A 25,457-nucleotide genomic window follows, 5' to 3' on the forward strand; every position below is an offset into this window, starting at 1 on the left:
ATGGACTCAAGTTATCTGATATTTTTTATCCTTCAAAAACACATAAAATGAAAGGTTGGGTAGACATTTTATTTTTTCATGTCAGAATAGAATTTAAGTGAAAGAAGTAGATCATTATGACCCATATTATAGTTGAACATGAAGATGGAACATTGATAAATGTGAATTCCAAACAATACTGTCCTTAATATACGTTAAACTTATCAGAAATATAACTTTTTAGTATGTACATCTAGTACAGTATTTGAGTTGATCTTCATCAAATGTGGTGATCATACACAAAAATGAGGAATAGGAAGTTACTGATACAAGTTAATAATGAAGAACCAAAAAAAATATTTCTGAAACCTGTATCTTAGGATAGTTATTATGTAAGATGTGAACACGGTCTATATGAAACCTTCGGCAACAAGTGAAATTTCCAAGGACTGTTAATTTTTAACTACTTATAATAATACTTGAATTTTTTTCATGTTTTGTATTTTGTATTGAATTCATATATACATGTGAATATGTATATTTATTTACTCATCTATTTATTCACTTAAACAGTTCAGAAACTATTGCCAGATGTTGGTATATCCTGCTTTCTGGATCTGTGCTTATGAAAGACTCCATGGTTTTGCCTCCTTGCAGGTATGTTTACATTGGCTGCTTAGTATATTTGATAGGCAAAGTTTACGACTGTTTTATTTCTTATGTTAAACTATTTTATGTAGAATATGTATTTTCTCTTAGTAGATGATACATTTTATAGATGTCTTTGCTTTTTGGTACTACGTGAAGTACTTGGCAAGAATCAACTGATATTTCATATTTCGGGAGTATGTTGTTGTTCAGTGGCTCAGTCGTGTCTGACTCTTTGTGACCCCTTGGACTGCAGCATGCCAGCTTCCCTGTCCTTCACCATCTCCCTCCCAGAGCTTGCTCAAATTCATGTCCATTGAGTCAAGGATGCCATACACCATCTCACCTGTTCTCCTCCTGCCTTCAATCTTTCCCAGCATCAGGGTCTTTTCTAATGAGTTGGCTCTTTGCATCAGGTGGCCAAAGTATTGGAGCTTCAGCCTCAGTCCTTCCAATGAATATTTAGGATTGATTCCCTATCAGATTGACTGGTTTGATTTCTTTGCTGTCAACGGGACTCTCAAGAGTTTCCTCCAACACCACAGTTCAAAAGCATCAGTTCTTCAGCACTCAGCCTTCTTTATGGTCTGACTCTCACATCCATACGTGACTACTGGAAAAACCATAGCTTTGACTAGACGGACCTTTGTTGGCAAAGTAATGTCTCTGCTTTTTAATATGCCGTCTAGGTTTGTCATCGCTTTCCTTCCAGGGAGCAAGCATCTTTTAATTTCATGGCTGCAGTCACCATCTGCAGTGATTTTGGAGCCCAAGAAAAGAAAGTCTGTCATTGCTTCCATTGTTTCCCCATCTATGTTCCATGATGTGATGGCACCAGTTGCCATTATCTTAGTTTTGTGAGTGTTGAATTTTAAGCCAGCTCCTTGACTCTCCTCTTTCACCTGCGTCTGGGGTGTAATCTTTAGTTTATCCCGTGACATGTTATTGTATTATTTGAGATTTGATATCATTTATCTGATGTTTCATGGATTCATTGCTCTTAGTTATAGGGAGGCAATATACCTTTATAGTTAAGAAATCAGCTTTTAGACTAACGGGAATTTGGCTAGTATCCTGATTCTGTCACTTATTAGCTGTTTGAGTCTGGACAAATTTTAGTTTTCCTGTGAAAATGAGGATACTAATAGTACCCACTTACGTGTGTTATGAGGTTATAGCAAGCTATGACTCATACTTCTCAATGGAAGTTTGTACAAGTTGATATTTTAGAGCTAGACTGCTTGAGTTCATCTCTTTGCTTTACTGTTTTTTGGGTTAATTACTTAATCGTTCTGTGGCTCAGTTTCCTCACTTCTAAAATAGGAACAATAATAGGATGTATTTCATAAGCCAGTTTTGGGAAATAAGTGAGTTTATATAGCTCTTAGAACAGTGCCTGGCTTTTATAAGTAATTTTTAATTATCACCATCAGAATTATTAGGTAAAAGAAGAGTGGTTGGCAAGATGATTAGATATAATATTCTTAGATAATGTGGTCTGTTAGTAATAGTTAAAATTTGGGGGCCTGAAATTATAATTTGGTAACATAAAAATACAACCTGTTGGTGACTTTTCCCTAGTAATGTTGAAAAGAGATTTTTAGGCTTTTAAGGTAGGACTTCTAATTGCAGCTCAATTAATTTAGTTTTAAAAATATTTTAAGTATCAAGGTACATTCTGTTTGATAGTATGGAACATCTCAGTTCTGAGGCCATTTTTAAAGCTGTGTCTTTAGTCTTGAAACTTTATCATCAATATTTGGTTAAATGAAATGTGTACTTCTTGACTAGTAGTATAAAACATATTGTTGACTGTTTTTACAAATAAAATACATAATAATTCTTGCTTCTTTAACCCTTTTGGCTGTTGTTCCTTTCCCCTATGTTCTGAAAGACACTTGAGTGCTTTGTAGTGAGTGAATTAGTTCATGAAACAGAATAAGCTTGGTTGATGTGGATTACAGTTCTATTTTAGGATTATTAGTACTGTTCTTTTGAATATTTTATCACTCTTTTCTGCTGTTAATGAGTGGTTAAGAATTTGTTGTAATCACTTTATGAAGCCATTAATCAGCCATAATGATTCACTGTTAGTTTGTAATCAAGACATTGGAGTTTGTTTTAAATAATGGATAGTATGAGGTTTTCTTTTTTGTTGGTGTTTTGTTTTTTTGTTTGATTTTTTTTTTTTTTTTTGGCTGTACCATTTGCCCCGTGGGATATTAGTTCCCTGACCAGGTATTGAGCTTGGGCCCATGGCAACGAAAGCACCGAGTCCTAATCATGGAACCACCAGGGAACTCCCAGTAATAAGAGATTTTTAAAACAAAGTCATGGTATGCTTTAATGTAATCATCATGAACTTCACAGCAAAGATGATTATAGAAGTGTATTTAATTGTCATTTAGAGAACAGTTCCTGTTAGATTTATATTTTGTGTTTGAGAGATGCTTGTTTGAGAGTTTATCGGAGGGTGATTGTTAGGATTAAATGAGTCAATACAAATAAAATACCTAGATTAATATTTAGCATATCAGTTCAGTTGCTCAGTCGTGTCCAACTCTTTGCAACCCCATGGACTGCAGCATGCCAGCTTCCCTGTCCATCACCAGCTCCTGGAGCTTGCTCAGCCTCATGTCCATTGAGTTGGTGATGCCATCCAACCATCTCATCCTCTGTCATCCCCTTCTCCTCCTGCCTTCAATCTCCCAGCATCAGGATCTTTTCTAATGAGTCAATTCTACCCATCATGTGGCCCAGGTATTGGGGCTTCAACCTCAGTCCTTCCAATGAATATTCAGGAGTGATTTCCTTTAGGATTGATTGGTTTGATCTCCTTGCAGTCCAAGGGACTCTCACGAGTCTTCTCCAACACCACAGTTCAAAAGCATCAATTTTTTGGCACTCAGCTTTCTTTAGGTCCAACTCTCACATCCATGCATGACTCTTGGTAAAACCATAGCTTTGATTAGGTGGACCTTTGTTGGCAAAGTAATGTTTTTGCTTTCTAATATGCTGTCTAAGTTTGTCATAGCTTTTCTTCCAAGGAGCAAGCATCTTTTAATTTCATGGCTGCAGTCACCATCTGCAGTGATTCTGGAGCCCCCAAAAATAAAGTCTGTCACTGTTTCCACTGTTTCCCCATCTATTTGCCATGAAGTGATGGGACTGGATGCCATGATCTTAGTTTTTTGAATGTTGAGTTTTAAGCCAGCTTTTTCACTCTCCCCTTTCACTTTCATCAGGAGGCTCTCTAGTTCCTCTTTGCTTTCTACCATAAGGGTAGAGTCATATGCATATCTGAGGTTATTGATATTTCTCCTGGCAATCTTGATTACAGCTTATGCTTCATCCAGCCCAGCATTTCTCATGATGCATATAAGTTAAACAAGCAGGGTGACAATATACAGCCTTGATGTTCTCCTTTCCCAAGTTGGAACCAGTTTATTCCATATCCGATTCTAACTGTTGCTTCTTGACCTACATACACATATCTCAGGAAGCAGGTAAGGTGGTTTGGTATTCCCACCTCTTTAAGAATTTTCCACAGTTCGTTTTGATCCACACAGTCAAAGGCTTTGGTATAGTTAATAAAGCAGAAGTACATGTTTTTCTGGAACTCTCTTGCTTTTTCTATGATCTGACAGATGTTGGCAATTTGACCTCTGGTTCCTCTGCCTTTTCTAAATCCAGCTTGAACATCAGGAAGTTCACGGTTCACATATTGCTGAAGCCTGGCTTGGAGAATTTTGAGCATTACTTTACTAGCGTGTGAGATGAGTGCAACTGTGTGGTAGTTTGAGCATTCTTTGGCATTGCCTTTGTTTGGGATTGGAATGAAAACTGACCTTTTCCAGTCCTGTGGCCCCTGCTGAGTTTTCCAGATTTGCTGGCATATGAGTGCAGCTCTTTCACAGCATCATCTTTGAGGATTTGAAATAGCTCAACTGGAATCCCATCCCCTCCACTAGCTTTGTTCGTAGTGATGCTTCCTAAGGCCCACTTGACTTTTCATTCTAGGATGTCTGGCTCTAGGTGAATGATCACACCATCATGGTTACCTGGGTCATTAAGATCTTTTTTGTACAGTTCTTCTGTGTATTCTTGCCACCTCTTCTTAATATCTTCTGCGTTTGTTAGGTCCATACTGTTTATCCTTTATTGTGCCCATTTTTGCATGAAATGTTCCCTTGGTATCTCTACTTTTCTTGAAGAGATCTCTAGTCTTTCCCATTCTATTGTTTTTCTCTATTTCTTTGCTCTGATCGCTGAGGAAGGCTTTCTTATCTCTCGTTGGTATTCTTTGGAGCTCTCCGTTCAAATGGGTATATCTTTCCTTTTCTCTTTTGCCCTTTTCTTCTCTGCTTTTCTCAGCTATTTGTAAGGCCTCCTGAGACAACCATTTTACATTTTTGCAGTTCTTTTTCTCCTGTTGATGGTTGTTCAGCAGCCAGTTGCAATTTTGAGGTTCTTGCAGGAGAAGATGAGCACACGACCTTCTACTCTGCCATCTTATGATTTAGATGATTTAGCATATATTAAACATCAAATAATTTTTGGCTTCTGCAAATATCATAATGGCATTGAGATGTCATCATTATGATAGTCAATAGAATATAGCAGTACTTAATATAAGAGGAATAATAGTATTGTTTATAAAAATATAAACTATTTCTTTAGATATTAAGGTATCCGTTACTCCTTTATCAATGAATAGACAGAAACCACATGGTAATTTGAACAGGGACCCTTTAAAGAATTATTAATTTTCAAGAAATTAGGTACTAAGAAGGATAAAGGTGCTAAGGTTACCCAAGGAAGGAATAAACTTGAAAGGGGAACTTTCTCCCCAAAACTGAAATTCAGAACTTTTGTTGGTGAATATGTTGCTTGTAGCCCAGTGGCTAATGACAAAGTTCACTTGGTTGCTCTGGGCCAGAGGTGTCCATGGTTACTGGGTCAAGGCGGTCAGGGAGAGAAAGTCTGACGAGGACTGGTAAACAGTATAGTCCTTCCCAACCCCTAGCCCACTCAGGGTGCAGATGGGTCCTGAGGCTGGAGATAGGACCTCCCTTTGCCTTACACACACCTATCCTGCCAAGCAGTAGGAAAGTATCTGCCGTTTCCTTGTACTAGCCTCCTTTACTGACAAAGCTTTGACATTAACAGCCAGCCAAAGGAGAATCTTGATTAAATCCAGATCCTTTATTATAAAGTAAATTTGAAACTGAGAGCAAATACATTTGAACTTGAGAGGCAGTAAATACATGGTACAGTGCCGTGCTTTCCAACCTTGTTAGCACCAGGGACAGATTTTGTGCAAGACAGTTTTTCCATAGACCAGAGTGGAGAAGGCAGTGTCAGGATGATTCAAGCATATTACATTTATTGTGCACTTGTTTCTGTTATTACATCAGCTCCACCTCAAATCATCAGGCATTAGATGCCAGAGGTTGGGGACACCTGGTACAGTCCACTCCCTTGGTTACTTAGTTTTCATATGAATGCTTCTGAACACATTTGAGCTTCTATCCAATTCTCTTTTCATTTAACAAGATACAGCTATCCTTCATATAAGTAAAGAAGTTCTTACCATCTCCCTGAAACAAGGGGATGCACGGTCCCAGTTGTCAGTGCTTGCTGTATTAGTTATACTTTTCATCACAGTGCCTCTGACTGTTAACTCCAGACTACCTTATAAAGTTCACTTCCAACAACTTATATATAAAATAGATATGGGAAAGAGAGGAAAGAAGAAAATAGTTAACGTTTATACAACTCCGGACCATGTATACAACATACAGTCCTGTTTCTATCATTGGTCACAAATCCGTAGTTGATCTTGCTTCCTCTTTTTACCACCCATTCAGTACTTGTGCCTTCAACCAGAATTTCAGCTGTTCTGGGTTCTTTACGTGATGATGGGCACAAAACCTTCATTTCTTAAGGGTCCTTAATTATCCTATGTTTGGTTCTTCCCTGCCCACCGCCCCCACCCCGGCCACTTGGGGTTGCTGGTAGTTTTCCATTAACTTTAATAGTGGACTTGAAAGCACTGTACAGAGCCCAAAAGAACCTCTTGGGCTATAGATGTAGTTCTGCTGGCCTCCATTTTATGCAGCAACTCAGTTCCTCCTTGGTGATTGTAATCAATCACTCAGGCCAGTAGAATAAACCCCTTTTCTGCCTTTCGGTTCAGTGGCCAGGTCAAACAAGAGATGGCAAGAGTGAATGTCGACATTCTAGGAATCAGCGAACTGAAATGGACTGGAATGGGTGAATTTAACTCAGATGACCATTATATCTACTACTGCGGGTAGGAATCCCTCAAAAGAAATGGAGTAGCCATCATGGTCAACAAAAGAGTCCGAAATGCAGTACTTGGATGCAATCTCAAAAACAAAAGAATGATCTCTGTTTGTTTCCAAGGCAAACCATTCAATATCACAGTAATCCAAGTCTATGCCCCAACCAGTAACGCTGAAGATGCTGAAGTTGAACGGTTCTATGAAGACCTACAAGACCTTTTAGAACTAACACCCAAAAAAGATGTCCTTTTCATTATAGGGGACTGGAATGCAAAAGTAGGAAGTCAAGAAACACCTGGGGTAACAGGCAAATTTGGCCTTGGAATACAGAATGAAGCAGGACAAAGACTAATAGTGTTTTGCCAAGAAAATGCACTGGTCATAACAAACACCCTCTTCCAACAACACAAGAGAAGACTCTATACATGGACATCACCAGATGGTCAACACCGAAATCAGATTGATTATATTCTTTGCAGCCAAAGATGGAGAAGCTCTATACAGTCAGCAAAAAAGAAGACCAGGAGCTGACTGTGGCTCAGACCGTGAACTCCTTATTGCCAAATTCAGACTTAAATTGAAGAAAGTAGGGAAAACCACTAGACCATTCAGGTATGACCTAAATCAGATCCCTTATGATTATGCAGTGGAAGTGAGAAATAGATTTAAGGGTCTAGATCTGATATATAGAGTGCCTGATGAGCTATGGAATGAGGTTCGTGACATTGTACAGGAGACAGGGATCAAGACCATCCCCATGGAAAAGAAATGCAAAAAAGCAAAATGGCTGTCTGGGGAGGCCTTACAAATAGCTGTGAAAAGAAGAGAAGCGAAAAGCAAAGGAGAAAAGGAAAGATATAAACATCTGAATGCAGAGTTCCAAAGAATAGCAAGAAGAGATAAGAAAGCCTTCTTCAGCGATCAGTGCAAAGAAATAGAGGAAAACAACAGAATGGGAAAGACTAGGGATCTCTTCAAGAAAATCAGAGATACCAAAGGAACATTTCATGCAAAGATGGGCTCGATAAAGGACAGAAATAGTATGGACCTAACAGAAGCAGAAGATATTAAGAAGAGGTGGCAAGAATACACAGAAGAACTGTACAAAAAGATCTTCACGACCCAGATAATCACAATGGTGTGATCACTGACCTAGAGCCAGACATCCTGCAATGTGAAGTCAAGTGGGCCTTAGAAAGCATCACTACGAACAAAGCTAGTGGAGGTGATGGAATTCCAGTTGAGCTATTCCAAATCCTGAAAGATGATGCTGTGAAAGTGCTGCACTCAATATGCCAGCAAATTTGGAAAACTCAGCAGTGGCCACAGGACTGGAAAAGGTCAGTTTTCATTCCAATCCCAAAGAAAGGCAATGCCGAAGAATGCTCAAACTACCACACAATTGCACTCATCTCAGTGGCTAGGTGGAAGTCACTAATTCAGTGGAACCATTGCTGTGTTCCTGCTAGAAATAATCTAGCAGGACTAAGGCAATGGCACCCCACTCCAGTACTGTCGCTCGGAAAATCCCATGGATGGATGAGCCTGGTAGGCTGCAGTCCATGGGGTCACTAAGAGTCAAACACGACTGAGCGATTTCACTTTCACTTTCCACTTTCATGCATTGGAGAAGGAAATGGCACCCCACTCCAGTGTTCTTGCCTGGAGAATCCCATGGACAGAGAAGCCTGGTAGGCTGCAGTCCATGGGGTCGCACAGAGTCGGACACGACTGAAGCGACTTAGCAGCAGCAAGACTCAAAGCAGCAGAGCTCAAAGTTTTAGGAAGAGGAAGTACAAATTCTGTGTATGAGTTATTAAGTATAACAGAAGAACCACTGTTACTTCCATGCCTTGAATATGAAATCCATGTATTCTGCCTGTTGAGCAGATACATAACAGAAATTATTGCTGTACTTTTGCTGCTGCAAAATGAGTACCTTAATTGAAAATGATGCTATCTAGAGTGCTGAGGCTATAGATGGCATTTTGTGAGCCTGTGGATAGTGCTTCTGGCAGAAGCATTGTGGATGGCAAAAGCCAATCATATCTAGAATATGTGTCTGTTCCAATGAGGACAAATAGATTCCTCCTCCATGCTCAAACTCAAGTTCATTGAATAGGTTGATGCCATCCAACCATCTCATCCTCCATCACCCCCTTCTCTTCCTGCCCTCAATCTTTCCCATCATCGGGATCTTTTCCAATGAGTTGGCTCTTTGCAAGAGGTGGCCAAAGTATTGGAACTTTGGCATCAGTCCTTCCAATGAATATTCAGGGTTGATTTCCTTTAGGATGGACTGGTTTAATCTTGTTACTGTCCAAGGAACTCTTAAGAGGCTTCTCCACCACCACAGTTTGAAAGCATCAATTCTTCAGTATTTTTCCCAGATTATGTCTTGCCTTTTTGTTTTTCAATGATAACTTCTTTAAGTGTGAGAGGTCCAAAGTACTTAAGTGTTCTACTAATTTGTTTGAAGTACTTAAACGTGTTCTACTAATCTTTGCCTATTCCAAGTTTGTAAATATTCTCTTCTGTGTATTCTTAGACAGTTTTCTTAAACTAGCTTTACTGGTGTATAATTTACATACCATAAAATTCACCCATAAGTTTTTATGATTAATATATATACATTGGTACACCATAGTTTTAGACTTCCTTTACCTGAAAAAGTTTTGCACGCCCTTTTGCAGTTAAAACCTGACAGACTTTCTGTCTCAATATCTACCTTGCGCAGATATTTAAAAGTAGTCTTTGTTTTGGCATTTTTCACTTAGCATAATGTTTTTGAGGTTCATCATTGTTTTAGACTATAACAGTTGTAGCATGTCTATTTTTTTCAATTGTTAAGTTGTATTTCATTTTAAGAAGATTTCACATTTTGTCTAGCCATTCATGAGAAGATGAAAAGTTTGAAATTTTATTGTTTTAGTTTAGAGGCTTCTATGAATAATGCTGCTGTAAAGATTCAAATAAATACATGTCTTTACATGGGCTGTGTATTTATTTTTTCTTTTGTAGATATGCAGGAGGGAATTGCTATGTCATATAAATATATATTTAACTTTTGAGGAAAGGTCCAAATTGCTTAAAGGATGACTATTATGTTACATACTGACCAAGAACATACCATGGATCTCATTTTTCTGCATCCTCTCCTTCATTTGGTATTGACAGTCTTTTGATTATTTCTCTTCTAGTATGTGTTTAACTATCTCAGTGATTTTAACGTGTATTTCAGTAGTGACTATTACTGTTGAAGCTCTTATGTGCTTATTAAGCATTCCTGTACCTTTGCTGAAATGTCTGTTCAAAGCGTTTGCCCTTTATCTGTCTTAAGTTGTAAGAATTTATGTTTTAGATATAAGTTCTTCATGAGATGTATGATTTTTAATTGTGTTTGTCTTACCAAGTTTTAAGAACTTAGATGTTTTAGATACAAGTTCTTTGTCAGATATATGATATGCATGCATTTTCTTTTTTCTGTGGCTTGTTTTTTCCTTTTCTTAATAATGTCTTCTGAAGCACAAGTGTTTTATATTTTCATGAGATTCAGTTTTGTTTTTTTTTTTCTTTTGAGGACCTAGATTTTGCTGGTGTATCTTAAGAAATCTTTGTTTAGCCTAATTGCATAGTTTTCTCTTATGATTTCTTCTAGATGGTTTTCAGTTTCAGCAGTTATATTTTGGTGTAGTTCATTATGACTTCATTTTGGTTTTGTTTTTGTTTCTCTTTGTTTTGTGTTTTTGCTTAAGAATAGCCGGTTGACCCAGTGTCGTTTTAGAAGGCATTGAATTGCTTTTGTTGAAAATCAGTTGACCATATATATGTCTGTTCGTTTGCTTTTGCTGAACTAATGTTTACTCTGTTTCATTTAACTATTTTTCTATCTTGGTACTAATCTTCTGTCTTAATTATTGTGGCTTGTTGTAAGTTGTCAAATCAGTACTGTGAGTCTTACAGCTTTGTTCATTTTTAGAGTGATTTTGCTTATTTTAGGTTGTTTTTCCATATGAATGTAAGGATATGCTTGTTTTATAAATCCTGATAGGATTCTCATAAAAACTGATTTATTGTTTATTTCATAATAGACTATTTTTTTATAGCAATTTTAGGTTTATAGCCTGGAGTGGAAGGTATACAGATTTTTCATATACTTTCTGCCCCTACTCATGCATAGTCTCCACCATTATGAGCTACTCTCACAAAAGTGGTGCATTTGTTAGAGTTGATGAACCTCACTCAAAGTACAGTTTATATTAGGGTTCATTCTTGGTAGTGTACACTCTTTGTGTTTGGACAAACATACAAAGTTATATTTTCACCATTATAGTATTAGAGTAGTTTCCCAGACCTCAGATTCCTGAGTTCCACCTGTTAATTCCTTCCTTTCCACCAACCCCTGGCTTTTTTATAGTTTTGCATTTTCCACAGTGTCATATAGTTGAAATCATACCATGTATAGTGTTTTCAGATTGGATTCTTTCACTTAGAAATACATAATATAAGTTTCCTCCATGTCTTTTCATAGCTTAATAGCTCATTTCTTATAGCACTGAATAATAGTCTGTCATCTGAATGTACCACAGTTTATCCATTCACGTACTGAAGAGTGTCTTGGTTGCCTCCATATTTTGCCAATTATGAATAGTTGCTATAAACATCGAGGTGCAAGTGTTTCTGTGGATATAAATTTTCAGCTCCTTTGGGTAAATACCAGGGAACATGATTACAGAATCATATGGTAAGAGTATTTTTAGTTGTGTAAGAAATTGCCAAACTGTCTCCCAAAGTGTCTGTACTATTTTGCATTATTAGCAGCAATGAATGAGAGTTCTTTTCCTCCACGTCTTTTGCAGCATTTGGTATCGTCAGGGATTGGGATTTTGGTGTTTCTGATGAAGTGTTGTGGTATCTTGTTACTTTAATTTGCATTCTTTGCTGGAGTGTCTGTTAAGGTCTTTCACCCATTTTTTAATTATGTTGTTTTTGTATCTTTGTTTTAAGAGTTATTTATATGTTTTAGACAACGATCTTTTATCAGAACTCAGTTGAGTTCAATCACTCAGTCGTGTCCGACTCTTTGCAGCCCCATGGACTGCAGCAGTCAGGCTTCCCTGTCCATCACCAATTCCCAGAGCTTGTTCAAACTCATGTCCCTTGAGTCGATGATGCCCTCCAACCATCTCATCCTCTGTCATCCCCGTCTCCTCCTGCCTTTGGTCATTCCCAGCATGAAAATCAGTTCCCAGCTGGAAAATTCCCAGCATTTTCCAGTCGGTTTTTTGCATCAGGTGGCCAAAGTATTGGAGTTTCAGCTTCAGCATCAGTCCTTCCAGTGAATATTCAGGACTGAATTCCCTTAGGATTGGCTGGTTGGATCTCCTTGCAGTCCAAGGGACTCTCAAGTCTTCTCCAAGACCATAGTTCAAAAGCATCAATTCTTTATCAGAACTACCTATTCAGATATTTTCTGCCAGTCAGTGGCTTGTCTCATTCTCTTAACTATGTCTTTTGTAGAGCAGTTTTTAATTTTAATGAAGTTCAGCTTATCTGTTACTATTTTATATATCTTGCCTTTAGTGTTGTAGATAAATCATTGCTATACCCAGCGTCATCTAGGTTTTCTCCTGTATTATCTTGTAGAGTTTTGTAGTTTTGCATTTTATATTTAGGTATGTGGTCAATTTTGAGTTAATTTTTATAAAGTGTGTCTAAATTATGTTTTTTAAGATGTGGACATCCAGTTGTTTCAGCACCATTTGTTAAAAAGACTAACTTTGCTCCATTGTGCTTCCTTTGCTTCTTTGTCAAAGATGGGTTGACTGTATTTACAGAGGTCTCTCCCTGGGCTCTTTGTTTTGTTACATTGATGTATTTATTCTTTCAACAATACCACACTGTCTTGATAACTGTAGCTTTCTGGTAAATCTTGAAGTCTGACAGCATCAGCCCTTTGATTTTTTTTTTCTTCTCTTTCAATGTTGTGTTGACTATCCACAAAATAACTTTATGGAATTTTGATTGGCATTGCATTGGTCTAAAATCAAGTGGGAAGTACTGACATCTTGACAAAATTGAGTCTTTCTGTCCATGAACAAGGATTGTCACTTCATTTATTTATTTCTTCTTTGATAATTTTTTATTAGAGTTTTGTAATTTTTCTTACATAGATTTTATGTAGATTTTGTTAGATTTTTACCATAGTACAATTGACCCTTAGAAAATTCTGGTTTGAATTACACAAGTCCACTTACACATAGATTTTTTTTTCCCACTAAATTCTACAGTAATACAGGATTCACAGTTGGTTGAATTAGCAGATGTGCAACTGCCAGTGTGGAGGATTGACTGTAAAATTATACTCAGATTTTTGACTCAGGAAGGTTTGGTATCCCTAACCCCTGTGTTGTTCATGGGTCAACTGTATTTTATTTTCAGTTATGCTAATGCAGATGGTGTTTGTTGTATCACATCCCACATATTCTTGCTGTTATTATAGGAAAGCAGTTAATTTTTGCATGTTAACAACTTATTGACCAGAGAAATATTAATATGTCTTTTGTTACCCAAATGTTATTGACTGGAGACATTTCAATATTCGCATATATAACAAATTGCCAACAACAGACATTAGTTTCTGCAAAAATCCCCTGACCAATGATATGTTAGCCTTGCATCCTGCAGCCTTGCTGTAATCACTTATTAGTTTCAGGAGTTTTCTTGGTCAGTTTTTTCAGGTTTTCTACATGAATGATCAAATCATCTGAGAACAAGGACAGTTTTGTGTCTTCCCTCCCATCTGTATACCTCTTATTTCCTTTTCTTATTATATTAGCTAGGACTTCCAATACCATCGTTTTTTTTAATATATATTTTTAAAGATTTATTTGTTGGCTGTGATGCATCTTCATTGTTGTGTGAGGGTTTTCTCTACTTGCAGCAAGTGGGGCTACTCTTCATCGTGGTATATGAGCTTCTCATTGTGGTGGCTTATCTTGTTGTGGAGCAGAGGCTCTGAGCATGCAGACTTCAGTAGCTGCAGTGCGTGGGCTCAGTAGTTGTGTCTCCTGGGCTCTAGAGCGCTGTCTCAGAAGTTGTGGCACAGGCCGCATTACTCCTGGGCATGTGGGCTCTTCCTGGACCAGGAATTGAACTGGTGTGCCTAGCTTTGCAAGGTGTATTCTTAACCACTGGACCATTAGGGAGGCCCCGATACTATCTTAAAAGCCATGCTTTAGAGGGAGCATCATTGCTTTGTTTCTGCTCTTAGTAAAGCGTTGAGTTTCTCACCATTAAGTGTGGTGCTAGCTGTTGGTGTTTTGTCCGATAGTTGTTACCAAGTTGAGAAAGTTCCCCCCTATTTCTTGCTTATTGAGAGTTTTATCATGAATGGGTGTTGCATACAGAATGGAAAGGAAGAAATAAAACTACCAGTTTTTGTGTGTAGAGGGATCTACAAACTTAACTAGTAAAATTTAAAGTATATCATGGTCACAGGATATAAAATCAATATATAAAAACTAATTGTATTTCTTTATGCTAGCAGTGAATAAGATTTAAAATGAAGTTAAGAAAATAATGTATTCAGAATAACCTCAAAAATATTAAGAAATAATTTAACAATTTTTAAAAGTAAAAAACTTATACACTGAAAAATGTAAAATGTTAATAAGTGAAATTAAAGACAATGTAAATATATGTAGAAACAATCCATGTTCATACCCAGGAAGATGCAGTATTGTTAAGTGCACGTCTCCTTGTATTAATCTGTAGACACAAAATATTCTTGGAATTCCAGTTTCTGCTAGGCCATGTAAGAATCTTGGAAATTGCCACTGTGTTCTAATAACAACTATTAGGTTGGTTTAAGAGTAATTGCAATTGCATTGTTGAATATTACCATTTGAAATTGGAATACATTCTTAAATAAATGTGGTTATGTTAAACATCAATTTAATGTGCATTTCTCACTTTTTTTTTTGCTGATGGCTTAGTAGATAGTGTTAGTTGCTCAGCCGTGTCTGACTCTTTGTGGCCCCATGAACTGTAGCCCACCAGGCTCCTCTATCCATGGAATTCTCCAGGCAAGAATACTGGAGTGGGTTGCCATTCCCTTTTCCAGGAGATCTTCCCGACCCAGGTGTCGAACCTGGGTCTCCTGCATTGCTGACAGATGTTTTGCCATCTGAGCCACCAGGGAAGCTAATGACTTATTACTTGCTACTTATAATATTTTAACTATATATAGGAATAAACAAACTTATTTCTCATTGGCAAAAATGTGTTGATTATAATGGTTCCTATTTTGATTAACAAAAGATCAATTAACAAATTGATCCTAGTTATAATGATTTAAAATTCATGGTCCAAAACCGCAGTTACTTTTGTACCAACCTAATACAAAACTGAATAGACTGAAAAATAAATAACTTTTCTTAGGTCCATAAGGGAAGTGAGGTAACAAGGGAAACTGCTGTCCCCAAATTAAAGAGAATGACAGATGAATACAAAAAAATCAAAACTTAGAGCAACAGTCTCTGAGGCAGCTAATGTCAGTGTAGGAAAATTGAACTGTAATTGATGAACTTCTGGAGACTCAGTGTGGACTACTCTCAGAGTTTAAAAAAAAAAAAAAATCAGGCAAGACCAAGTCATTGAAAGAACCTCCACCCTTTTTTGAGTTTTACCTCATAGATCTCAAACAGGTTCTCATAGATCTCAAACAGGTTCTCATAGTGAATAATAGAGAAAAAGCCCTTTGTGCTTCTGTCAGAGGGGAGGAAAAAGGAAACATTTTGAAACATGCTACAGCTTTCTTAAGAATGTCTGCCTTTCAGATCAGATTAGTCGCTCAGTCGTGTCCAACTCTTTGCGACCCCATGAATTGCAGCACGCCAGGCCTCCCTGTCCATCACCAACTCCTGGAGTTCACTGAGACTCACGTCCATCAAGTCAGTGATGCCATCCAGCCATCTTATCCTCTGTCGTCCCCTTCTCCTCCTGCCCCCAATCCCTCGCAGCGTCAGAGTCTTTTCCAATGAGTCAACTCTTCACATGAGGTGGCCAAAGTACTGGAGCTTCAGCTTTAGCATCATCCTTCCAAAGAAATCCCAGGGCTGATCTCCTTCAGAATGGACTGGTTGGATCTCATTGCAGTCCAAGGGACTCTCAAGAGTCTTCTCCAACACCACACTTCAAAAGCATCAATTCTTCAGCGCTCAGCCTTCTTCACAGTGCAAGTCTCACATCCATACATGAGCACTGGAAAAACCATAGCCTTGACTAGACGAACCTTTGTTGGCAAAGTAATGTCTGCTTTTGAATATGCTATCTAGGTTGGTCATAACTTTCCTTCCAAGGAGTAAGCATCTTTTAATTTCATGGCTGCAGTCACCATCTGTAGTGATTTTGGAGCCCAGAAAAATAGTCTGACACTGTTTACACTGTTTCCCCATGCCTTTAGGAGAAACTATTCCATTAGAGCCTAGACGTGCAGAAAGGTAAATAACTCAGCTGTATACTCTGGTACTCCCCTGGAAAACCCCATGGACGGAGGAGCCTGGTAGGGTGCAGTCCATGGGGTCACGAAGAGTTGGACATGACTGAGTGACTTTACTTTCACTTTTCACTTTCATGCATTGGAAAAGGAAATGGCAACCCACTCCAGTGTTCTTGCCTGGAGAATCCCAGGGACAGGGGAGCCTGGTGGGCTGCCGTCTATGGGGTTGCACAGAGTCGGACACGACTGAAGCAACTTAGCAGCAGCAGCCTGTACTCTTGCCTGGAAAATCCCATGGATGAAGGAGCCTGGTCGGCTGCAGTCCATGGGGTCGCTAAGAGTCGGACACGACTGAAGTGACTTAGCAGCAGCAGCAGCCTACTCTAGCAATGCTGTCCCACCTAAAAGGAGAACAACAGAGAAACATGTGAAATTCAGTCCACTGGCAAAGACTCACTAGAAGAGACATAATCTTAGAACTATAATGTACTTCTCCTCCTATCACACCTTACTATCATATTACTAAAGGTATATTTGTAAGTAGTTCCTTTTATCCATTACATCATTTCTCACTAGCAAGAAAAAATTACAAGGGTTTCTAGAGGGTAAAAAACAGTTGGAAGAGACAGAGCAAACATAGGAACCAGATTCAAATATGGTAGAGATGTATAAAAAGAACTACACAACATAACCAAATGGGATTTAACTTAGGTACACAAGGCTGGTTCAGTAATCAAAAACAACTAATGTAATCCTTCACACCAGCAGTAATGGCTGATATCTCAAAACTCTACTCTCAATAAGTGATATAACTGCTATAATGAAAAATTAATAAAGCTTAAGTCTATCAGCCACTTTGATTTAATGGTTTTTTCAGACTTACATCTTTATGCAAGATAGAGCTTATTTTAGACCATAAAACAAGTCTCAGTAAGTTAAAAAGGATTGAAATCATACAGAGTTTGTCCTCTTAAGTGTATTGGAATTGAATTGTAAATGGATACCAGAGAAAAATGTGGGAATTGAAACAGTGCCTTTGAAAATGACCTATAATTTGAGGAAGAGTGATAACAGAAATTAGAAAGTATTTTGATGAATGAAAATGAACACACATCACAATTTATGGAATTCAGCTGAAGGCCCTTAGAGGGAAAGTCTTAGTACTTTTATGGTCTCAATTCAACCATCTTAAGTTTTTCCAGCTTAAGAATAGTAAAGTAAACTCAAAGTGAACAGAAGTTTGAGTGGAGATCAGTGAAAAAACAGAAAAATAGTAGAGAAAAATCAATGAAACGAAAAGTTCTTTGAAAAGATCTATAAAATTGTTATACCTTGAGATAGATTGCCCTTTTAAAATAGAGAATACACAGATTATCAATATTAGGTATTGAAAAAGGGGATATTACTATCTTACAGAAATTAAAAGTATTCTTAGGGAAGTTTATCAGCCAGTTTATACTAATAAATTGAACAAATCTTAAAAAGACATACACTGGCAACTTCCCTGGCAGTCCAGTGGTTGGGTCTCTGAGCCTCCAGTGCAAGGGGTGGAGAACTAATCTCTGTCTGTCTGGAAACTAAGATCCCACAAGCTGCATGGGAAAAGAAAAAAAGATATATATTAATATAAATACACTCAAAAACAATTAGGAATTCTAATATCCTTTAAAAAGTAAATTAGTTATTGTATATATTCCCATAAGGAAATGCATAGGCCTAGATGGCTTTACTGCTAAGCATTTTTCAGATATTTCAGTTAATTTTGGTTGTTCAGTCGTGTTCGTCCCTGCAACCCCATGGACTGCAGCACGCCAGGCTTCCCTGTCCATCACCAGCTCCCGGACTTTGCTCAAACTCATGTCCATCGAGCCAGTGATGCCATCCAACCATCTCATCCTCTGTCGTCCCCTTCTCCTCCTGCCTTCAGTCTTTCCCAGCATCAGGGTCTTTGACAGTGAGTCAGTTCTTTGCATCAGGTGGCCAAAGTATTGGAGTTTCAGCTTCAGCATCAATCCTTTCATTGAATATTCATAACTGATCTCCTTTAGGATGGATTGGTTGGATCTCCTTGCAGTCCAAGGGACTCTCAAGAGTCTTCTCCAACACCACAGTTCAAAAGCATCAATTCTTCAGCACTCAACCTTCCTATAGTCCAGCTTTCACATCCAAACATGACTACTGGAAAAACCATAGTTTTGACTAGACGCACCTTTGTTGGCAAAGTGAATGTCTCTGCTTTTTAATATGCTGTCTTGGTTGGTCATAGCTTTTCTTCCAAGGAACAAATGTATTTTAATTTCATAGCTGAAGTTACCATCTGCAGTGATTTTGGAGCCCCAAAAAATAAAGTTCGCCACTGTTTCCACTGTTTGCCCATCTATTTGCCATGAAGTGATGGGACCGCATGCCATGATCTTAGTTTTCTGAATGTTGAGTTTTAAGCCAACTTTTTCACTCTCCTCTTTCACTTTCATCAAGAGGCTCTTTAGTTCTTCTTCACTTTCTGCCATAAGGGTGGTGTCATCTGCATATCTGAGGTTATTGATATTTCTCCCAGCAATCTTGATTCCAGGTTGATTCAGTCTTAATTCTCAGAGCCAGTGGAATCTGAGAGCCACCCTGTTCACCAGCGCTTCCCTGTGGAGAGGCTAGGGGAGCATGGGGCCCTCAGCAGCAGAGGTGGGAAGACCCAAGGGTGGGTAGGAGACCTCTTAGCCGGAGGACAAGGACCATGTGGGCCACCCCGACCCTAATCTACACCATTAGTACCAACTCACCCTCTCGGGACAGCCAGAGGCTCTACCAGCGAGCAAAGCTGGAAATGGACCTTGAATGCTCATGCCTGCTCAGCCCCACAGATAAATGTTTAATGAAGCATTATTATTAACATTAACACATACGTAAAGTCTTTTGAGAAATGGAAGAAGGAACTTTTCAGTCTCCTTTATGAATATAGTATTATCATGATGATGTACTATTCTAAGAAAACTGCAATTATTTCCCCTGAACATACCTGTAGAAATTAACAAAATAATAGCAGACCAAATCCATGAATATATTAGAAGAATTAGACATTTGTGATCAGGTTGGGTTTATCCTAGGAATGCAAGGAAGTTTAAAATCCATAAAACAATTAATGTAGTATTCTCCATTAGTAAAAGAGTGGACAGAAGCTACATGATCCTTTCAGTAAGCAGAAAAAAAATATTTGATAAAACTCGTTCATGATAAGATTTTTAAAATTTAGCTATATGGAAGGAAACTTCCTCAGTAACCCTTGTCTAGGACATGTACAAAAATTCTGTGCTGTGAGAAGTTTTTAATGTCCATTTTTTCATTTATATCTCTGATCCATTTCTCATTTTTGATTATGGTATTAAAATCTTCCTTTTTTCTGTATCGATATGTCGTTCTGTCACTACTTGTAGATAATATCTTTCCCCTCATTGAATTTCCTTGGCACTTTCGTCAAAAATCAATTGAACATATATGTGTGGGTCTGATTTTGTTCTCTCGGTCCTGTTTTATTGATCTATAAATTAATCTGATGCCATACTGTCTTGAGTATTCTAGCTTTATAAAATTACCATGAAATATAAAATAAATATTCCATCTTCTTGTTTTCCAAAATTGGTTTAATTATTTTAGATCTTTTACATTTCTGTGTAAATTTTATAATCATCATGTCAGTGTCTCTAAGGCAACTTGTTGATTACATTGAATTTGTAGAACATTTCCACCCATAAATGAGGTATATCTTATTTAGGATATCGTAATTTTCTTGTCAGTGTTTTATAGTTTTTTTAGTTGGCAGTTTTATAGAGGTTTTGTGCATGTTTTTATAAACTTATCTCAAGTATTCTGTGTTTTCATTCTACCTTTAATGGAATTAAATTTTTTTTCCAGATTGTTCATTGATAATATACAATAAAAGCATTGAGTTTTGAATGTTGAGCTTGAATCCTTCAATCTTGGTAAATTCACTTGTTTCTTTCTTTAAAAAAAAAAAAAAAATTGGCTGTACCAATTTAATCTGTGCCACACTGCTTGTAGTCAGCTTCTTAGTTCCTTGACCAGGGATCAAACCTAGGCCACATCAGTGAAAGCCCTGAGCGCTAACCACTGGGCTGGAATTACCTGAAAACAGAATGTATAGAATTTACTTAATGTATAGTCATGTCATCTCCAGTGCAGCTTTTCTCATGCCTTTCTTGTATAAGTTATTGTTCTAGGAATTCAAATAGTTGGAGTATGTTTCTTTACCTCAGTACTTTAGCTGATAAATTCAGAAGGAATGATACAATTATAAAATGGCTTTTTCAGTAGCCCCTAATAACACTTGAGGTCTGGTCACCAATCAAAAAAGGATACTAAATCTAATAGACGGAAAATTGATAGGAGGATTTATAGTATTGTGAGCATATCAAATTGACAGTGTGAAACCACTCACCGTTGTTAACACTACTAAAAACTGGCACAACCAGACATGTGTCTACATATGTGATGTGGTAGAATATTCCACTAGGTCTTTAAAAAAAAAAAAAGCTTCTGTTTCTCTGTTGAATTCATGTTTATCTCACTTTCTTAAACATTTGGAGCATACTTAAAAATAGCTATTTCAGTGTTGTCTGTTGATTCTCTCACTGCTGACAACTGTAGATTTGTTTTTATAGGTCGGTTTTTCTTTGGCTATGGATCATATAGTCCTCTTTGCACGGTATTTTTTTGTTTTACTGGATGTCAGATTTCTATGTTGCTGTATTTCACCTTTTGGTGTATTTCTTTAGAGTAGTATTAGGCTTTCTTCTGACATGTAGTTCACTTAATTGGAATCTATTTTAAGTCTTTAATATTTGTTTGAGTGAGTCTAGCACTTCTTTGCTGCTGCTGCTGCTGCTGCATCACTTTAGTCGTGTCCCACTCTGTGCGACCCCATAGACGGCAGCCCACCAGGCTTCCCGTCCCTGGGATTCTCCAGGCAAGAACACTGGAATGGGTAGCCATTGCCTTCTCCAATGCATGAATGTGAAAGGTGAAAGTGAAGTCGCTCAGTCATGTCAGACTGTAGGGACCCCATGGTCTGCAGCCCACCAGGCTCCTCCATCCATGGGACTTTCCAGGCAAAAGTACTTCTTTAGTGTAGACTAATTTATCACATTGCAAAGGAAATCAATTTCTGACGATCCTATCCAATGTCCTGTGTATTATGTGGTCTTTCCACATAATACAAGTTATGTAGAATACGTAATACAGACTCGTGACCATCTGAGCCACCAGGAAGCCCAGGCTTTCCACACCCCAAGTCTATCTTTGTCTTTTCAATTCAGTGACACTGGCAGACTCTGCTAGGTTTCTCCCTTTTTGCATTGTGGCCTGGAGATTACCTGTACTTAGTAAAATTGGGATGTTGTAAGGGTCATCTTAGGTTTTTAATTTCCTCTCTAAAGCATCCATATACATGTCCTACCTACTTTCCAAAATCTTGAAACCGTTGTTTAATGTGTTTTGTCTGATTTTCCATTTTTTGTTGTTGTTTTTTTTTTCACGTAGGAGAGTAAATCTATTCCCTGTTATTCCATCTTTAAAGTAGCCTTTTACATATTTGCTTTCATTGTTTTATGTATTACATAAGGTAGGGATTTTGGTGGGAGGAAGAACAATAAGAAAAAAATACAGGCTATTGCTTAAGAAAAAATAGCAGTGATTTTTTTGTTATGTTAAAAAGTAAGTTCATTTGGATTTTGATTAGGATTTTGTTATAAACTAATATTTGTATATAATCATATACTTTGTGGAAAGTTGACATTTTTATAATAGCTTCCTTGTAAGTATATGCTATATCACTTCTTTTATTAAGCCCTATTTTCAATTCATCAATAAAATTGTATAGTTTTTTTATAAGTGATTTCTGTATTTCCTTATTAAGTTTGTATTTTGGTATTTATAGTTTTGCTTGCATTGTTAGTGGAGTTTTAAAGTTATTTTTTATAGTGTTTTATTTATATATTTTATAATTAACCATGGTACTTAATTTCCATTTTATAGTATTTTAGATTGCTTTTGTTTCATGTTAAATATGTTATCCTTTTGTGTGTCTAGTATTTTTTTATAACCCACCTTTTAAAAAATTCAGTTCATCTTTTAAAATGAAAATACCAGTATTTTCTTTATGCGTGCTTCTTTTGATTTACGTAGAAATCTTTCTTCCAGACAAATACCTAAAAACTCAAATTTTCTTTGAGTAGTGCTGCAGTTTTTATTTTTTCCAAAGAGCTATCCAGGGGCTTTAACCCTAATTTTTTTTTTAATGAATCACTTCTGTATCTTACTTCATTTTTTAATATATTCAAGTGATAATATCTTTAAAGTTTTTATGTCTGTTATATCAGTTTCAAAAATTTGTTTTTTTAAAAAAATATTCCGTAATTTTAGTGTTACTCTTCAGTAGGTGTAGTTTTAGGACTTCCCTGGTGGCTCAGTGGTAAAGAATCGGTCTGTAATGTAGGAGACCCAGGTTCAGTTCCTGGGTTGGGAAGATCCCCTGGAGGAGGGCATGGCAACCCACTCCAGTGTTCTTGCCTGGAGAATCCCCATGGACAGGGGAGCCTGGTGGGCTATAGTTCATGGAATCGCAGAGTCAGACATGACTGAGTGACTAAGCAGCAGCAGCAAGTGTGGTTTTTCTTTAATTCAACACATACTAATAGATGTTCAAAATTTGAGATTAGGTAGATATCTTTTATAATCAGTTTTAGAGACTAGTTGAAGGCAGAATTTTTAAAATAATTATCACACTGTGTATTGAGGCCACATATCTGGGCAAGTAAAAGAAGGGGTTTTTTTGTTTGTTTTTAAGAAAATCTTGAAGCAATAGAATCACAATTTTTTGGTTAACATCTAAGTTTTTTTGGTTCTTTTTTTTTTTCTGTATTGATACATTTTATAACCTTTGCTAAAGAAATATTTTTCTGTTTTTATAGTTTTGGTAAGCAGTTTGGAGGAAAAAGAGGATGTGATTGTCTTGTATTAGAGCCTTCAGAAATGATTGTGGTAAGAACTTTAAAAAATGTTGAATTCCTTTTTGTTATGCTTCACTTTCAACTTTAAATGTAGTGATCTTTTAAATACTCAAAAAGGTTCCTTTAATGTGACTTTTTAATGTTTTACTAAGTAGCATCAAACCATATATATTTATATATACCTAGTTTGATGCATTTTCACCCACTTTGAATATTTTTTCTGATTCTTGAGAGAATTTGAAACATGATGCAGTTATATCTAAAGTATTACCAATTTGGTAACTCCTTTACTACATTCACCAGAAAATTTAAATAAGAGCTCTGAAATGGAACCCTGATTTTCCTATTCGATATAGGTAATAATCTTTGAGCATCTGTTTTCTGTACCCTGGACTTGAGAGAAAGAGATAGAAAAAAAGAGACACAATTATATCCAAATAAATGGTTTACATTTTAATATTTTATTTTAAGAGTGTATTTAAGGATTAGTTCTTTACTTTAAAGCTAGGTAGTTGATTTAACTTTAGAAAATAAGACTTTTTTCCCTCAGCATTTGAAGAATCCAGAACACAGCTCTCTTTTACCTTGTTCTGAGATGACCTGACTAGAAAACAGCTAATATTGAATGGATGCTTTGTCCTGCTAGCATCTCATGTAGATGATCATATCATCTGATTTGATTTAAACTATTGAGAAACAAGGCTGAATTCTTAATGTAGCCTTTTAATATCAGGGCTCAAAACTAAACTACTTTTTTATTTCATAGTGTTATAGTCAGATTGACATCTTCAGGTAGATTCTGTGATCTCTTTGCCAAATTGGATCATCTACGTTGTCATGAGCTTAGTGTCCTAAATTTCATATAAGCAACTGGATTTTAAGCTCCTAAAAGGCTGAGATCAGTTTTTATTCTGTTTGTGTCTTTGATAGTATTGCACAGTACTTCCCACATAGTAAATAAATATTCAGTAAATTTTATTGGTTCTCAAGTTTGTTCAAGGCTTAGACTATATATTGTATTATGTTTATTTTCTTTAAGTGTTGGTATACATGGCATATCTATTAAGGCCTCAGAACTCTTTCTTTTAAATGAGTGCATTGAGAGACACGGCAGGAAAACTGCTTCAGGTGGTAGGGTTTTCTTGTTTATTTGTGATGTGTATTTCTCATGCTTTATGGGAAAAGAATGGTGCTTTTGCCATAGTGTTTTCATATGCAGTTGACCCTTAGACAGCAAGGATTTGAACTGCTCAGTCCACTTATGCAGGTATTTTTCAGTAGTAAATTCTGCAATACTACAGTCTGGTTGGTTGAATCCACGTATACAGAGGACAGACTATAAGTTATATCTGGATTAAGCAACACCTTGTGCATACTTTTGTTTTATTGTGGTAAAATACACTTAGGATGAAATTTACTATCTTAGCCATTTTTAAATGTAGAGTTCAATTTATTAATTATTAAATTTATATCTATCGATTTTCATTTTGAATTAAAGGGAAGAATTGTTGTTGTCTTGCCCCAAGCTTGGAGTTAACCTTTTCTGTGAGGAGATCTGCTTGCTTTTAGTGGAAAGCAGTATTTAGAAGCCAAGATCTGGCAGCTGATTGTTTCCATTGCTTCAGGTGCCTCAGTGCTTGTAAGGCCTTTCAGTGAACAGAGCTAGAAAATATACATCTGAGTGTATATATATACACACACATACATACACACTTAAATATACACCTTTGTATTTATTTCTTTTATATATATCTATCTATAAAACCTAGAGTTAATTCTCATATTCTCTTTTATTTGTACCTTCTCTCACTAAATGGTGAGAAACTTCGTCTCCATTATCATCAAAATATTTACTTAAGACAGTTTTAAAATTGCTTACTCATAACAGTGTAGAAAGCACCACTAGCTAGAGTATTAACATATACATATACACTTATTTTGGAGAAGGCAATGGCACCCCACTCCAGTACTCTTGCCTGGAAAATCCCATAGGTGGGGGAG

The 25,457-nt window shown here is 37.0% G+C and overlaps 1 protein-coding gene across 6 annotated transcripts in view; it reads left to right on the forward strand.

Moving 5' to 3' along the window:
* RAPGEF6 (Rap guanine nucleotide exchange factor 6) overlaps positions 1-25,457 on the forward strand; it is a 233,180-nt gene that overhangs the window by 47,732 nt on the left and 159,991 nt on the right. For 4 of the 6 annotated variants that reach the window (XM_061422863.1, XM_061422864.1, XM_061422870.1 and 1 more), the window contains exons 4-5: positions 553-636; positions 23,418-23,487. In XM_061422863.1, the coding sequence (XP_061278847.1) occupies positions 553-636; positions 23,418-23,487 (154 nt within the window). The remainder of the gene's footprint in view (positions 1-552; positions 637-23,417; positions 23,488-25,457) is intronic. The other 2 variants (XM_061422865.1, XM_061422867.1) reach the window with 2 other exon arrangements.

This window comes from Bos javanicus, chromosome 7 (genome assembly GCF_032452875.1).
Source record: "Bos javanicus breed banteng chromosome 7, ARS-OSU_banteng_1.0, whole genome shotgun sequence".
Taxonomy (NCBI): Eukaryota; Metazoa; Chordata; class Mammalia; order Artiodactyla; family Bovidae; genus Bos; species Bos javanicus.